The following is a 16,306-nucleotide window of genomic DNA, read 5'->3' as shown; positions in this document are numbered from 1 at the left end:
TTTTTTTTTTTTTTTTTTTTTTTAAATCTTACCAGGAAAGAGGTTGATGACTATTTTCAAGTTTCTGAAACGGGGACAACAAAAAGAAATGCACTTTCAATTTTCAAAATTGCTCGAAAATTGCTATTCATATATCGCCTTGAGGACAAGACGGTGAGTTTACTGCTTTCCATTGGTTCATGTCGATCTGTGATGATACATCAGCTTCAATTGCGACAGTTTAAAAATATTGAAAATACATATCTTCTCCTTCTACGTCACAATTGTGATTATTTATTACATAAAGTCCAGAGGCACTGCTTGGCACTGCAAAGAATTTAATTAGTAAACTAAATGTACAGCCAGTTAAAACTGTTAATGCAGTGGTAGCCCTCTTTAAAGTGGTGCAAACATATTAGTGTAGTTAAACATAATTTTTAGTCAAAGTCGGGTTGCCTCAGTATTACTTATGGATTTGCCTGTGCAACTCCAACTGATTTTTAATTGCTTCCATCAGAGATTTGAGAAGCTGTGTCGAGCGATTCTGGCCAGCATGGAGGTTGAAAACGAACCTAAAGTAAGTCTGGCTGTGTTGTTATCCTTTAGAAATGAATCCTTTTTTTTAATCTCACTTTCTTTCAGTGATGTTTCTTCCTTGTGGTTTTCAGGTCTGGTATGTTTCCTTGGCTCTCTCCAAAGACCTCACTATTCCCTGGCTGAAACAGATCAAAGATGTCCTGTGGATCTGCTGTCAGTTACTGAAAAACCTAAAGGTAATCCTTCATCCAGTCTTTAATTATTGCATCCGGTTAGTTCGGTCCTCGTGTTTCAGATGTAGTCGTAAAACCAACTGTGTGATTTTTATTTTTTTTTCAGCCTGATATACTCCAAGACAACAAGCTGGTTACACTGTACCTCACCATGCTGGTGACCTTCACCGACACGTCGACGTGGCGGATAGTCCGAGGAAAGGGTGAGAGTCCAGTATAAACAGATCTGCTGTTGTTGCCTGACACGCTTTGTTCGAACGGAAACATAATGGACAACATTTTCCCTGCCGTTGTTGCAGGTGAGGCTCTGAGACCTGCTTTGACAAGGATTTGTGAAAATATTATGGGGCATCTAAATCAGAAGGGATTCTACTCAATACTGCAGGTTCACTTTTACTGTTTGTTTTTTATACAGTTTAAACAAGACAATTGTGTTCAGTTGTCTTCTTTTTATCTTTTTGAAAAAAGAAAAAAAGTATATTTGTTAACTATGAAATTTGTGTTAAATTTGTGTATAGATCCTGTTGACCAATGGTTTGGCCCGGTCTAAGCCGTCTCTCTCCAAAGGCACCCTGACTGCTGTTTTCTCTTTGTCTCTGAGGTACATTCTTATTTCAGTTTCTCTGCTTGGATAGAACGTTTTAGTTTTGCCACACATGGATGTCTGTTACAGTTTGTGTTATATAAACTGGCTTATAAACGAAATCTGATCTTTTACAGGCCAGTCACTGCAGCTCACTTTTCAGACAACCTGCTCCGGTCCTTCCTCCTCCACATCATGTCCGTTCCCGCCGTCGTGTCCCACCTCAGTGTCTTGACTCCAGAGGTAAAAGCCTGTCGTTGTGTGTGCGTCTAATGCCATGAAATGTTAAGACCGTTTGCCTTTACATATACTTTGTCCCAACAGTGCATGGCATTAATCCAGACCCACGACCTCTTGCGGAAGTTCATTTTGTTTCTGAGCCGGGAAGAACAGTGTCTGGACATCTGTGTGTGTCTTGAGGGCAGCCACACACTCTGCTTACTTGGTAAGTGCTTTCCGGTGATTTAGCACTCGGCTTTTTAATTGCTAAAACAGATGTGTGTGCAGGTCCATTTTAGTGAATTGGGTATATATATATATACATATACATATATATATATATATATATATATATATATATATATATATATATATATATATATATATATATATATTATCTATCTATCTATCTATCTATCTATCTATCTATCTATCTATCTATCTATCTATCTATCTATCTATCTATCTATCTATCTATAAACACCATTTTATAAAAACTGGTTTTATAAAGAGGATTATGGATTGGATCCTTTGTATGGATTAAATCCATACAAAGTGATTTATTTTAAGTGTATTATTATGGATTACATGTAACGGAAACTCAAAATTATGCTTCATGGGAAATTACTATGTTATATAAAACCATTGTACTGTACAGTATTGTCTCAGCACCTGGTTGGGGCTCCATGTAGTCTATCTATTGTATCTGTATATATGAGTATTTTTAATATGTTTTAACCCAATTACTAAGCTAAATTAACTTTTCAGAGACAATGCATTTTATTGAGATGCATCTGTAGTTAATGTCACTTTCAAATATACCCAACAGGAAACCTAATCCATTTGGGTTACCTCAACGAGAAAGTTTTAGAAGAAGAGGCCAACCATTTTGTGAAGGACCTGACCGACATGTTGTCATACTGCCAAAGATACGTATCACAGAAGAAGTCCAACCTAACACACTGGCATCCTGTCCTGGGCTGGTTCTCTCAGACTGTGGACTACGGGTCAGTGAGTCTTTATGTGTTTAAGTATAACTTTTAATCCGAGCCAATCAGGTCCGGAACAAAAGTCAGAGAATGACAATAACTTTGCTGTAAAATATTAATAGTTTAGTTTCTGACTTTTTCTTTTTTCTTCAAACTTTAAATAAATTGCCAGCCATCAGAAAAAAAAATAAAAATATTTGGAGCTTTAACCTCAATTTTTTTCCTCGATTTTTTATGCATGCTGCATCTTTGATATACAGAAATGTTATAAAATGTGTTAGACATACCCATACATTTATATTTTTGTTGATAAAGTTTAGTCGCCAATTAATTTTTCTGCTGTATTTGCTTGTTTTCTCTACTGTTCTTGTTGTTTCTTTCATTTTCTGTCCTCTCTCCTCCTCTGCTCAGTCTGAATGAGTCGATGCCTCTGGTCACGAAGCAGCTTCAGCACCTGTGGGGCGTCTCTGTCATTCGAACTCTCTTCAGTGACGTCCTCTCCAAGAAGCTGGAGAGTCAGGAGTCCACCCCGCCGCCGCCACAGCCGAGCACGTCTCAAAACAATCTGCCCGTGAAGAGTAAGTTACCAAAGTAAAACCCTGCACAGTCTCTCAACACGGTGAATTTTCCGTCGTACAGGATGTGATGCGTCTGCGTCTTTTAAAGATCTTTTTAAGAGAGCGTTTCAGAAGTCGGCTTCTGTGAGGAACATCCTGAAACCCGTCGGAGGGAAGCGGGTCGACTCGGCCGAAGTTCAGAAAGTGTGCAGCATCTGCGTGCTCTACCAGACGGCTCTGTCCACGCTGACGCAAATACGCCTCCAGATACTCACCGGTCAGCCACAGAACCCCGCTCGCTGTGTTCTTGCACGGTATCGTCGTAGGTGATTGGAACTGTCCTGTTCTTTTGCTGCAGGTCTGACGCATCTTGACGACCTTTTACCAAAACTGTGGGCTTTCATCTGTGAGCTCGGCCCTCAGGGGGGCCTCAAGCTTTTCATGGAGTGTCTGAACAACGATACAGAGGAGTCGAAGCAGCTCCTGGCTATGCTGATGCTGTTCTGTGACTGCTCTCGTCACCTCATCACGTAAGCTGATCAATTTCCTCTTTTCAAGAGCAATCCTTTTATTGCCTGAATTGAATGGGATCCTATAATGTAGAATAAATTCAAATTGAAACATGATTTTCCATGACAGCTTTTAAATATAATTTAATTAGTTGGCCTCACAAAGTTTTGTAAATCCCCCTTTAACTTTTTTGCGACATAAAGCTACATATAAATAACCAAAATTTTATCTTTCAGAATTTTGGATGACATTGAAGTGTATGAGGAGCAAACATCCTTCAAAATAGAGGAACTCATCACCATCTCCTCTTTTCTGAACACATTTGTGTACAAGATGATTTGGGACGGCATCTTAGGTGAGTCTGTGAACCTCTAGCCAGAACAGCTGTGATGTGAGTTTCTTTGACGTTTCAGGGTTTCTGTCTGGAAAAGCATGGGATTGGATTAAAGTAATTCCCAGAACTGGAATGTTTATAAAAGAAACTAGAGTATGGATTCATCTAAGTGTTTTCAGGCTTTTTTTTTTTTTTCCTGTGCTATTTTCTAATATTAACATCCATGTATCTCTGTTCATTCATTCATTCATTCATTCATTCATTCATTCATTCATTCATTCATTCATTCATTCATTATTTTAGAAATCAGACAGTCTTTTTCTGAACACTGATTTCTTCATTTTTATTATTAAGTCATTTCTGTTTCATTTTCTGTCTGTGTCTCAGGTTTTAAAACTGTTTTCTGGCGAGTGAACAAGATTTGTTTATTTATAGGATGGAACAGAATTTAGGCCTGGGAATGAATGCAATTTCAACATCAGTGCGTGTGTACAATGACAACTTTCTTAGAAATTAATCAGCCTCATACTTACTGTTCTTTATAGAAAACGCAAAAGGAGAAAAGCTGGAGCTCTTTCACAGCGTTCACGGTTGGCTGATGGTCCTGTATGAGCGGGACTGCAGGCGCAGGTTCACCCCCGACGACCACTGGCTTCGCAAGTAAATACTCCAAAACTCTGTCACCTGTCCCAGGCGACACACTGGCTTTCAGTTTAGAGATTTTCCTCACTGTGATGAACGATCCTGCTGTGTTTCACTCAGGGATTTGAAGCCGAGCTTGTTGTTCCAAGAGCTGGAAAAAGGGAAAAAAAGAGCTCAACTTCTACTGCAGTACATCCCACATGTTATCCCACATAAAAATGTGAGTGAAGGAGATTCTCCAGTTATGTGTGCTGCTTAATGTTTATGGGGTTTTTTTTGCACAATGATAATTCCCAACGCTCTATTTTCAGAGGGTGCTGCTGTTCAGAAACATCGTCACAAAGGAGAAAGAAAGTTTAGGGTTGGTAGAAACCAGCTCGGCTTCTCCGCACGTCACCCATATTACTATTCGCCGCTCACGGATGCTGGAAGTGTGTAGTAGAGAATAATTTTTATTTATTTTTTTACTTATTTATTGCATTACTTTCTGGTTTGTTCCTTAATAACTTCTGGATTTTCCTGCCCGTAGGACGGATACGACCAGCTCCGCAGGTTACCGGTGAACTCCATAAAAGGTGTCATTCGTGTGAAGTTTGTTAATGACCTGGGAGTGGACGAGGCTGGAATTGACCAGGACGGGGTCTTCAAAGAGTTTCTAGAGGAGATCATTAAGAAAGTTTTCAACCCTGCCCTCAACCTGTTCAAGGTAACCCGAAAACAAAGTGGCCCGCTTTGTTTTGTTCACTTCAAACCCCCTGGTTCTGGTTTGATCCATTGCTTATTTCATACAGACTACAAGTGGAAACGAAAGGCTGTATCCCTCGCCCACATCCTACATCCACGAGAATCACTTGCAGCTCTTTGAGTTTGTTGGGAAGATGCTCGGTAAAGCTGTTTATGAGGTAATTTAATCTCCGGAGACGCTCATTTCTGCCGGTTGCTCTGAGTGACGTGATAATCGGCTGTTTGTTTTGCCTTCTTAGGGCATCGTTGTGGATGTTCCTTTTGCCTCATTCTTCCTCAGTCAAGTCCTGGGACACCACCACAGCACCTTCTACAGCTCCATAGACGAGCTTCCCTCCCTGGACTCTGAGTTTTACAAAAACCTCACTTCCATTAAGGTCAGGCTCAGTTATTGCGTTTACATGCAGCCTGAAGGAGTCTGAACATTTTTGGAACAGTTTTTAAAACAAGATTTTAAAAACAAAAAAAAAAAAAATCCTTTTTTTTTTGTTTTTTTGCTTTTTTTTAGCGTTATGACGGAGATGTGGGAGATCTAGGACTCACATTGTCCTACGATGAAGATGTTATGGGGCAGGTAGAAAAATATAAAAATATGTCAGAAAAGTGTTTTATCTTATGTATGAAGTTTAAGTTGATGTTTCCTTACAGCTTGTCTGTCATGAGTTGATACCTGGAGGAAAAACTATGCCAGTCACCAACGAAAACAAGTAAGTGAATTAAGATTCCAAAGTTAAAAACTTGTGTTGATCCTTCGCGTTTTAAGAAAGTCCTTAGTCGAATCAACGTCACAGCCTGATTTAATCTCTCCTCTCTACTGCAGGATCAGCTACATCCACCTGATGGCTCACTTCCGGATGCACACGCAGATTAAGGAGCAAACGGCGGCTTTCATCCGGGGTTTCCGCAGCATCATTAATCCAGAGTGGCTGCACATGTTTTCCACGCCTGAAGTTCAGCGGCTGATCTCAGGGGATAACGCAGAGATTGATTTAGACGACCTCAAGTAAGTAGAATTTTTACTTTTGCCTTTTTTGTCCTTTTTTTTTTTTTACTATTATTTGACACATTTTTCTAATGTTTTCTGTTTATTGAGCCAGTTTAACATACTCAGTGTTGTTTTCACCTCTTGCAGGAAACACACCGTCTATTATGGAGGTTTCCATAGCAGCCACCGTGTCATCATCTGGCTTTGGGACATCCTGTCCAGTGACTTTAATGCTGAAGAGAGGGCTATGTTCTTAAAAGTAGGTTTCCTAAAGTTAAATACTGTTTTTTTTTTACTGCAAATACAAAGTGATCTTACTATTCATTATCTTTCAAATATGTTTTTATAGTTTGTTACCAGCTGCTCAAGGCCACCTCTTCTAGGCTTTGCTTACCTCAAACCACCTTTCTCCATCCGCTGTGTGGAAGTCTCAGATGATCAGGTAAGAATGAAAAATACGTTACTTGTTTCATATGCTTATATTGACCTGTATCTTTTACAGGTTTGGAATCATGCAATAAAAAAATTGCGTAAATTAAAGATTATGAAAGAATCTCAGAATGTGGTTTAGAGGAATAGAAATGCTGTTTTTTCTCTGCTCCTGTCACCTCTGTGCACTTTCTTCTCACCCCACTTTCTTTGAGGTTATATCTACTGTTTCCATTAAGAGCATACAACATGACAGATTAAGGATTATGAAAAAAACAACTTTAAAACTTTTTCAGAAAAGAGGAGAAAGTAATAAGGCAACTGCATTAGTGTGCACATTTAAATTAATACTTTGAAGGAAACTTAAATTACACAACACATTTTGATCAATTTCCTCATTTTACTTTCGTAATGTTCTCCAAATTTCTCAGTGTGTGAAGATGAAATGCTGTACCTGAATCAAAAGGTGCTTTAACTTGCATAATCCACCACGTTACTGCCGATTGTTTTGGTTTTTTTGTTTACAGTTTTTCTTGGAACAGGTTGTTTGTTTTTCAGATTAACTTTACAGGATATGTCGCATTAAAGGAGAAGAAGTTTTGAAATATTTTCTAATAGTCTCATGGTTTTAAGGAAGAAAGATTATACAAACCTAATACTTGTGATGGTCAATCCAAAACAATAATTGTGCACATTTTATCTGCCATGTCCAGGACACAGGAGACACCCTCGGCAGTGTCCTCAGGGGCTTCTTCACAATTCGAAAGAAGGAGCCCGGGGGTCGACTTCCCACTTCTTCTACGTGTTTCAACCTTCTCAAGCTGCCCAACTACAGCAAGAAGAGCATCCTGCGTGACAAACTGCGTTACGCCATCAGTATGAACACAGGCTTCGAGCTCTCCTAACTCTGCGCTGGGACAATCTGCACAGGACGGATGTGATAAACAACGTGAACTGAGCGGGATGCTCGAGCTATTTGGCACATTATAGAGCCATCAGCTGAAGAAAGGAGGAGCAACGATGGACGATCGGATCTCTGGTTGAGCGCTGACGGAGTGAGATCTACTCATTTCTCTTGTCAACGAGGAAGCAGCTCCTGCAACACAGTAAAATTTTAATGTCTCCTCCTAAAAATGAATATTTCATATATTTAACATGATAACACTCAAATATATACCGTGGTTTGATCTCAGTTTCTCAGGCTTAACAGAATCATTCTTGGATCCGAGGCCACCACCGTTTTAAGACGACTGGAAAGCAATACAGATGCAATGCAAGCCATTAGACACGAGGTCTTACTTACATGAGTAAAACCAAGCAACCAATCATTGTTAAATATGCTGTCAAGTCTGGATTTCATCCGTTGAATCCAGAAACGCATCCCCCCCCAAAAAAAAAAGAAAAAAAAAAAGGTTTTTATGAGTGTAAAAGACAGATCCGTGTCTTGTGACAAATCTCCAAGAAGAAGAAGTCGTTGTTCGAAGTCGTAACTTGGCATTAATTTCCTTGAGTTGCGTTTTAAAGCAAAGCGTTTGACCCATCCAGTCCGTTGTGTTCTCTGGTTGTCTGAGAGCCAAACATCACCCTCACTTCTGTCCAGAAAGTATGATCATGCTGTTATTTGATATAAAGATGCCCTCGCTGTAGCACCGCTTACCTTTAAGAGCAGGAAATGAACTGGAAACGATTTGTCGACATTTTTTTCCCCCTTCATGCCGGAGTAGACGAGGCTGTGCTACGTCTCTTTTTGTCACCCAAGTTTAAAATCATGAAGTGGTTTAGTCTTCTATGTATTTTATACCAGGAAGCCATGTTCACTCCACCTCATATACTAACGCCGAGTGCCTCATGTCTCACCGTTACCCCATGCTAGCACGTGTGCTGTTGTCGTTCAGCTCTAACCAATTACCACGTTTTGGGAAAAAAAAGCCATAGATATTGGGGCTTTGGTCCTGGACTACTTCTCTGAACGAGAGAGATCTAACTGAAGCAACCATGGAGGCTTTTACTGTAAATCCCTCTGATCTCTGTGGGCTTTTCTCCAAGCCATGCGGAAAAGATCTTGCGGTCTGAAGACCTTTTAAAATGATGTCACGGACTGACTGGTCAACCAAATACAACAGCTCAATTGGACGACGTCCCCTTGAAAATGTTGCACTGGTTTTTGTGGGGACATGAAGTTGAATGTGACCTTAATAGCCTGAGTACTCCTTGAGACAGGGTTTATTTGCATTAGACAGTGACAGAAGGGACTGTTTTGTCGTCACGGAACAAGAAAAAAGACAAACCTTCACTCAAAGAGCTGAAGGACAATTGAAAATCTTCTATTTCTTTAATATGCAAAAACACATTTTCTGTTATGAATGAGAATAAATATTTAGTGTCTAACTACCTGAGCTATGGCCACTAACGTGTTTAAACAGTAAACGTGTACAGTACTAGTGGAAAGTTTATGTATCCTCATAATCATGAATATTGTTCAGTTTGGGGTTTTAAAGACACATTTTCTTATGATGGATTAATCAACAAACAACAATAATTTTTAATAGAATTGGGTGCACAAGTCTGAATTTACCTTTTTCTTTTAGTACAAATGATAAAAATTGCATCACATGCATAGGTACAGCTTCCTCATTAGTTAAAGGTCCATCTGCTTGTTGCAGAGAATTTAAGTTCTTTTTGAAGCCATCAATTAGCTTCTGGTATAACTCTGTCTGGATATTTGAGTACTCTTGTTAGCAGGAAGGCTAGCGCACATTTAAACTGGTTGATTTCCTGACTTGGTGTCTGATTGTGGTCAAACCCTGCAAACTTGCAGTAAGGTTGCCATTCCAGGAGATTAGTATCAGTGTGGGATTACACCCAAGTGTAAAAACTTTTAAGTCTCTGACCCTGGTTTCCTGACAATTCCCCGGTTCCCCGGTCCATCCCCCCAGCCCCCATCTATGTTTGGGATGGATGTCCTGTTGGAACACACACTTGTGGCCAAGTTTTAAACATCCAGCCTTTGATTTGAGATTAGGTGAATAATTTAGTAGTCTTCCTTCATTATTCTCTCTGCTTGATGCAATGCACCGGCAGAAACGAGCCCCATTCATGACGCTGCCACCACCATGTTTGGGTGCTGTTGCAAGTGTTGCAGATTTGAAAGTCTTTCCTTCACTTATACTTTTCTCTGCGACACGCAGAGGAAAGTATTTCACCAAATATCAGTGGTGATGTATATTTATATTTGAGCCTGGATGTGTTTGTTTTTTTTTTTTTAACCATGTGTGAATAAGAAAAAACGTTGCAATTTTTTCTGGAAAAAAACAAAACAAAAAACAACAGTTCAGATGCATCTTGTTAAAACCCCAGGTGAATATGGTATTTATGCCTATAGTGAGTGAGTAAACTTCTCTCTGGCACAATAATAAACTTGTATCCTTTCTACTAACTAGATCTTTTTTTAAAAATTAAACAGAAAAACTAGTGGAGGATCAAACATCGTTTCAAAGCCTTTTTTTATTAGTCTTTATAAGAACAGGAATTGCTCCTAATTAATCGATACACTACAGTGAGGATGTGATGAATGGTGCCTCACATGCTTGTTTGTCTCTTCTGGAGCTCCCCTTGTGTGTTTTTCTACATGATGTCAAGAGAAGGATCGGTTGTTTCAGAGGTCCGCTGACGTTGGCTTTGAGCAGTCATTCACTCTTTTAGACTGAGAAGTAACAAACAGGAAGCTAAAACCCTTTCCACCCCTCCTGTCACAATGTATAATCTTCATGTCTTCAGAGCTGGCTGCACAATAGTATTGAGTGTTTTTCTTTGTTGTTTTGACAGACTTGTCTACATGTAAAATACTTTTTTAATCCTGTATTGTTGAATCAAGTATTATATAAACCATTTAAATCCTGCACACGCTCTCAGTGATTTCTTGTCTTCAGCTTAAATAAATGATTGATTAAAAGCACCCGTCTGAGCCACTACGGCCCACCGTGGGTGGCTGACGGGCTGGGAGGCTGAAGGTTGAGTCCTGGTTTGCCTTTTCTGGGTTTTTCTAAATGCCACACACGGAGGATTATGGTGTGAATGCGCACGCATGAGTCAAACCTTCTCCCCTAAGCTCAGTGGCTTGGTCGTTGCACACCACAGAGGCTCCCTGTGAAGATTTTCCATCCATCTACTAGATTTCTGTCTCACCGTGAACCTGTAAAATAATGAGCGGCCCGCCTAGTCCATCCCCGACCCGATGGTTCAAAGCCCTACGCAGGTAAAGCTGTTTGATTTTGCATTTATTATTTGTTTTTATTGTTATTTCTTGGAAATGGATAGGAAGTTTAAATATGACCTGTGGCCCGATGTTGGTCGGCAGCACTGTCAGTTTTATGCGCATCACCTGATTGGCTGGAGTTGTTAGGATTTCCTACTATCCTCCCTGCCTGTGGGGGTTTCTCCTGAGCGGGTGCCCAGGCTTAACGTCAAACTGGCCCATTTAAAGACACCAGCACTGGTGATTTATTTGACCCGAGTGAACATGAGTGGAAAAATCAGGGCGTGCTACGTTTGTCAGAGGAATGGTCGTTTGACATGCAGAAGGTACAGAGTGTAACGTGATGTGGATTAGAAGTATTCCTGGGAATGTTAACAGTTTGTTGTTCCAGGACGAGGCTGGGAGAACCCTGCTTGAGGACATACTCTCTGGAGTGCGTGGATCTGCTGAGGAGGGCAAGAATCGCCTTTCAGGCTGGACGGACCCTGAAGGAAGGTTTCAGACTGGCCCAGCTGGAGGCTGTGGTGCGGATGCTGGAAGAGCATGAGTGTGACTTTGTGGATGCTCTTGGAAGGGACCTTCATAAGGTACATCACTTGTCATCTTTCCAACTCTCAGTGAGAACAGGCACTGGTTCACTGCTGCATGACAACAAATTAGAACGTCACTGAATGGGTTATTTATTTCACCAATTTAAAAAAAAAACATATGCAGTTAAATTTGATTATTAGGATTTACAGGTAATGAACATCCCAAGTTTTAGTTTCAAGGAAAATAAAAATTATACATAAGTCCATTTACAAAGCAAATTTTTAATCGAAAATTGTATGTTATGGCATAAGACTTTAATAAGAACTACTTTCTTGGTTAATAATAATGTGCTGACAGACAGAACTAGAGACAAAGAAAAATGGTTTCTTATCCATGTAATACTTGATTGACGAAAGAAGTTATAGTAGTGTGTTCTGTTTTTACTTAGAAGATTAATTTTTCAAGTTTGAAAAATAATCCAAGTGTCCCAAGGAGTTGAGACTCTGAATTGGAAAGTCAAAACTTTCTCACCAAACCCGACATGTAAATCCAATATGGCTGCCTTGTATCTAAAACGTTCTGATAGCAACCAAAGGAAACTGTGTGCCTGTAGTCCTGATGAACTGTATTCCATTAAACCTTTCAATGAACTTGTAATTACATTTTATTTTTAACCACTCCTGACAGTTAAGCGCGTTGCTAAAGAAGCTGACAGGGAGTTGAACGTCTTGTGTGTGTGTGTGTGTGTGTGTGTGTGTGTGTGTGTGTGTGTGTGTGTGTGTGTGTGTGTGTGTGTTTGCTTAAAGCACAAGCAAGAGAAATAACTGCAGCCTATAGAGATGATTGTAAAGAAAAGCCCACTTAAAGGATGGCTAAGTCTGGATTCAGTACTTCAGCCGTATTTTACAAAAATGAACTGAAGTTCATGTTTGAAATTAAATATCACTAAGCATTTAATAAAACTGTGTGAGTTTCATCTTTTAAACTGAATTAATGAAATCAACTAGGTCACTCATATTTTAATCTGAGATGTACCTGCAAATATTGACTTTCTTCTTGCATTTATCGTCCGTTTCCTTTTCGTTTCAACCAGCCGCGGTTTGAAACGGTCGTGTTTGAACTGATCATGGTCAAGAACGAGGCGCTTCACGCAATCAGCAACCTGAAGAAGTGGATGGAACCTCAGTCCGTGGAAAAGAATCTGGTGGGAAACCCACTTCTCCAAAACATGGGATTATTCAAAACTTACACAACCTGAAAACATTCCAGTCTGACTGCCACAAAGGAATCCATTGTACAGAGTCCACTAAAGCAGATTAAAGCTAAGTTGCACCGACCTTTTAAGTATTCAGTGAAGGTCAAATCTTTCTTTTTTTTTTTTCTCTCCTCTGCTCGTTTGCTCAGCCTGTAGCCTAACTTTGAAGTTGTTTGTGCAGTCCACCAGCTTGGACGAGTGTTTGGTGATCAGTGAGCCCCTGGGTGTGGTGTTCATCATGGGGACCTGGTGCAGTCCTGTCCAGATGTGCTTGGTGCCTCTGGTTGGAGCCATTGCAGCTGGTGAGCAGCGGCGCCGTCTTGTAACCTCACAATCCTGCAGAGAATCTGACGTTCACGTAGGAATCTCATTCCTGTAGGAGACTGTGCCCTCATCAGCCCCTCTGAGTACACCGTGCACACAGCAGAGCTTCTGCATCGTCTTATTCCTTTCTACTTGGATAATGTAAGTAAGCGAGCAGAGAGGACTGACTGCTCCAAAGGTCTTTCAGGAAGTTACACAATGTGACTTTGCCTCGCCAAAAAGTGCCTGCTGATGATGCAATATGCTGGAAAGTGGATGGGAAAAGTTTGTGGAGCATTTGCTGAGGTCAAAGAACCTTATGAGCTGTAATCCCTGAGCCAAATTGAATTTAAGTGTTAAGTACGCGATAAGCCACTCTCTATTAATTTATTTATGATTTAACGACTTAAATTATTACTGGAGTTTCCAAGGGGAGTCATTTCACCGCTTTACTTTTTTGAGCTTTCAAAATTCTTGGTAATCTGAGGTGCTGGAAGATAACCAAAGAGAGAAATACAATTTAAAGACACTGTGGTCACGAAAACTGGTGGGATATTTGATAGAGAGGCTCAGTGGACAAAAACACACTGCTTTTTTCCCCCTTTTTTAAAAACTGTATTGTTTTTATATTGTGTCCGATGATTTTTTTTTCTCTAAAGCAAATAGATTTATTTCTTATACATACAGTGCTGATGATTTTCCATCTGCAAATTTAAACTTGTGCATGTAATTCTGTTTTTAAGTTAATTGAAGTTGTTTGGCAAAAATTTTGCAAATTTCAAATGCATCATTAAAGGCCCACAATAAATGCGACATTCTTTCTTAAGGTGAAGGAAAGGAAATGTTTTTTTAATATAAGTTTAATTTATATTCGAGTTGAGTAAAAGCAATAAACTATAATGTTATGGTAATCATCTCCCAACAAACAATGTTAAATCAACTAAAGGACAACATACTTACTTATCAGTTTTTATCTTTACTCTCCAAACGTCATGGAGACAAATGTTTTGACATCATCTGTGTCTTCATCAGAGTCAGTTATCTTTTCTCCACTATTGTTAAATTAAGAGCACATCATTTTATTTAGTCAGGTAATACGAAAATAAGTTGAGAGTCGTTAGAACAAAATTCACCTCCATTTCTGTTGTCTTGTATAAAATATAACCATTAAAAGAGACACATTATGTAATATGATATATATTCTAAGCAATATTTTAATAATAATTTATCTTTAATTTGCTTAACCTTCAGAAAGGATGACATATGCATGAAATGCTCTTATACGAAATTTTTGTTTTCCTCAAGGAATGCTTCCATGTGATTCTTGCAGGCATCAGTGACTTGTCTGAGACCGTGGAGCTTAAATTTGACCATGTTTTCTTTACAGGTAACCACATCCTCACATTTGAATGTGTTTGATGGTTTGAAGTGCGTTTTAACGTGGCTGCCGCTCTTCTTCAGGAAACAGAGAGGATGGAAGCAGGATTGCCGTGGCCGCAGCCCGTACTCTCACTCCCGTCACCCTGATCCTGGGAGGAAAGAACCCGTGCTACGTGGACCAGCACTGTGACATCACCACCACCGTGCAGCGAATTGCATGGGCGCGTTTTCACAACGCGGGTCAGAGCATCATGGCCCCCAGCTACATCCTCTGCCACACGGATGTCAAGGCGCGGCTGGTGCAGGCCCTGAAATGCTGCCTGATGCAGTTCTACGGCCCCGACCCAAGAGAATCCCGCAGCTTTGGTCGCATGGTCAACCTGGAGATCTTCAACCGTACACGAGAGCTGCTGTGGAGATCTGGGAAGGTGGTTGCTGGTGGGCAGGTGACAGAGGGAGAGAAGTACATTGGTAGGGAAGCTGCATCCTTGACCTTTTATAAAACACTTCCTACGTATGTATGCACAATGCGATGAGGCTCTTTGCTTGCATTTGAAGCCCCAACAGTTCTGGTAGAAGTGGCAGAATCGGACCCCATCATGCAACAGGAGGTCTTCGGCCCGGTTCTCCCAATACTCACTGTAAATGACGTGGATGAAGCCATTGCTTTTATTAATAAGCAAGAGAAGCCCCTCTGTGTTTATGCATACTCCACCAACAATAAGGTACATCACAACAAGTGGAGATGCAGTGCTGGTCAAAAGTTTACATACAGCTGTCGCACACGTACATTTTATATTTACTTTTCCTTTGTTCCTGCTTTACTATTTCCAAGTCTGGTTTTGATATTTGAAATAAATGTCCTAAAGAAATATCCAACTGATCCAAATAGCTGCTTTCTAGATTTATTTGAGATAATTTTGATGAACTGTAAGGTCGTCTTCTATTCTTATGACACACTGGCAGCAAAATGGCAATACAATTTGAGCTATAAAGGCCTGAAAGCCTCTCACTGACTAATTCAGACATACTTCTCGTAACTTCTCTGCCGTATCTAACCGTAAAATATTTCTCCAGGCAGCATTCTGCTCGGCCGTGTTGACAAGGCAATTTTCAGTCAGGCTTGAAGTTTGTAACTTTGGAGGAAGTTTTTTTTTCCTGCCTACTTGAGGCATTTCTCTTTAAATAGTGACACTCGTGATTCAGCAGTGAGCGATTCTTAAATATTGCTAGGCAATGCCAACAGGACAGCGATCATTAAAACAAGTTTTGTAATTAACTAAACAGGCTGGTGATAAACGTGGAAAGGCCTGACATTAACTAGGCTAACTACTTCTTCAGTTTCTCAGAGTAAATTGTGATCATGCGTTGACCTTCTTCGTACCGCAGGTCATTTCCAGACTCATGAGTGAGACCTCCAGCGGAAGCTTCTGCTCTAACGACTGCATCTTTCAGAGCCTGATGGTGGCTTTGCCATTTGGTGGAGTGGGTGAGTGTGTCATGTCACATACAATGACATAAAAAAAAAGAAGAAAAAGTAACAGTGCCTTAACGATTCAATGAAACATTTTCTTGAAGGCGCCTGTGGAATGGGGTCCTTCCATGGTCGCTACAGCTTCGATACGTTCTCACACAGAAAAGCGTGCTTGCTTAGAGGGACGCGGTTCGAATGCGTCACGTATCTGCGCTACCCACCCTATGAAGACCGCAATCTATCTCTAATGACATGGGCTTGCACGCTGTCCCAGAAGAGCCAGGGCTGGTGCCAGATCATGTGACTGTCTCAAATGCTCTCATTAACCTGCAAGAGGAGAAACTATAATGGGAAATATCAAAACTAA

The 16,306-nt window shown here is 40.3% G+C and overlaps 2 protein-coding genes across 3 annotated transcripts in view; both read left to right on the top strand.

Moving 5' to 3' along the window:
- ube3b (ubiquitin protein ligase E3B) overlaps positions 1 to 9,593 on the top strand; it is a 14,426-nt gene extending 4,833 nt beyond the window's left edge. The window contains exons 3-27 of the mRNA XM_015027595.1: positions 36 to 153; positions 497 to 556; positions 648 to 752; positions 856 to 952; positions 1,049 to 1,134; positions 1,268 to 1,350; positions 1,470 to 1,575; positions 1,657 to 1,777; positions 2,381 to 2,558; positions 2,952 to 3,118; positions 3,207 to 3,374; positions 3,456 to 3,627; positions 3,844 to 3,962; positions 4,487 to 4,601; positions 4,704 to 4,803; positions 4,895 to 5,014; positions 5,113 to 5,289; positions 5,375 to 5,485; positions 5,567 to 5,704; positions 5,836 to 5,901; positions 5,976 to 6,034; positions 6,148 to 6,330; positions 6,460 to 6,571; positions 6,662 to 6,754; positions 7,455 to 9,593. Coding sequence (XP_014883081.1) covers positions 36 to 153; positions 497 to 556; positions 648 to 752; positions 856 to 952; positions 1,049 to 1,134; positions 1,268 to 1,350; positions 1,470 to 1,575; positions 1,657 to 1,777; positions 2,381 to 2,558; positions 2,952 to 3,118; positions 3,207 to 3,374; positions 3,456 to 3,627; positions 3,844 to 3,962; positions 4,487 to 4,601; positions 4,704 to 4,803; positions 4,895 to 5,014; positions 5,113 to 5,289; positions 5,375 to 5,485; positions 5,567 to 5,704; positions 5,836 to 5,901; positions 5,976 to 6,034; positions 6,148 to 6,330; positions 6,460 to 6,571; positions 6,662 to 6,754; positions 7,455 to 7,646 — 3,046 coding nt within the window. The 3' untranslated portion in view covers positions 7,647 to 9,593. The remainder of the gene's footprint in view (positions 1 to 35; positions 154 to 496; positions 557 to 647; positions 753 to 855; positions 953 to 1,048; positions 1,135 to 1,267; positions 1,351 to 1,469; positions 1,576 to 1,656; positions 1,778 to 2,380; positions 2,559 to 2,951; positions 3,119 to 3,206; positions 3,375 to 3,455; positions 3,628 to 3,843; positions 3,963 to 4,486; positions 4,602 to 4,703; positions 4,804 to 4,894; positions 5,015 to 5,112; positions 5,290 to 5,374; positions 5,486 to 5,566; positions 5,705 to 5,835; positions 5,902 to 5,975; positions 6,035 to 6,147; positions 6,331 to 6,459; positions 6,572 to 6,661; positions 6,755 to 7,454) is intronic.
- Positions 9,594 to 10,743: 1,150 nt separating this feature from the next.
- aldh3b4 (aldehyde dehydrogenase 3 family, member B4) lies at positions 10,744 to 16,262 on the top strand. Of its 2 annotated transcripts, none has more exons than XM_015027597.1 (10): positions 10,744 to 10,996; positions 11,388 to 11,583; positions 12,621 to 12,731; positions 12,964 to 13,084; positions 13,162 to 13,247; positions 14,391 to 14,472; positions 14,547 to 14,936; positions 15,024 to 15,190; positions 15,855 to 15,954; positions 16,044 to 16,262. In XM_015027597.1, the coding sequence occupies exons 1-10, from the start codon at positions 10,944 to 10,946 to the stop codon at positions 16,241 to 16,243; spliced, it is 1,506 nt and encodes a 501-aa protein (XP_014883083.1). In that variant the 5' UTR covers positions 10,744 to 10,943; the 3' UTR covers positions 16,244 to 16,262. The 2 variants fall into 2 exon arrangements, with proteins under 2 accessions (XP_014883083.1, XP_014883082.1); XM_015027596.1 differs by lacking the exon at positions 10,744 to 10,996 and adding an exon at positions 11,016 to 11,322.
- The last annotated feature ends 44 nt before the right edge of the window (positions 16,263 to 16,306 follow it).

Source organism: Poecilia latipinna, unplaced genomic scaffold, assembly GCF_001443285.1.
Source record: "Poecilia latipinna isolate Pla-1442-1.1 unplaced genomic scaffold, P_latipinna-1.0 Scaffold104, whole genome shotgun sequence".
Lineage (NCBI taxonomy): Eukaryota > Metazoa > Chordata > Actinopteri > Cyprinodontiformes > Poeciliidae > Poecilia > Poecilia latipinna.
This window is presented reverse-complemented; position numbering and strand designations above follow the sequence as displayed.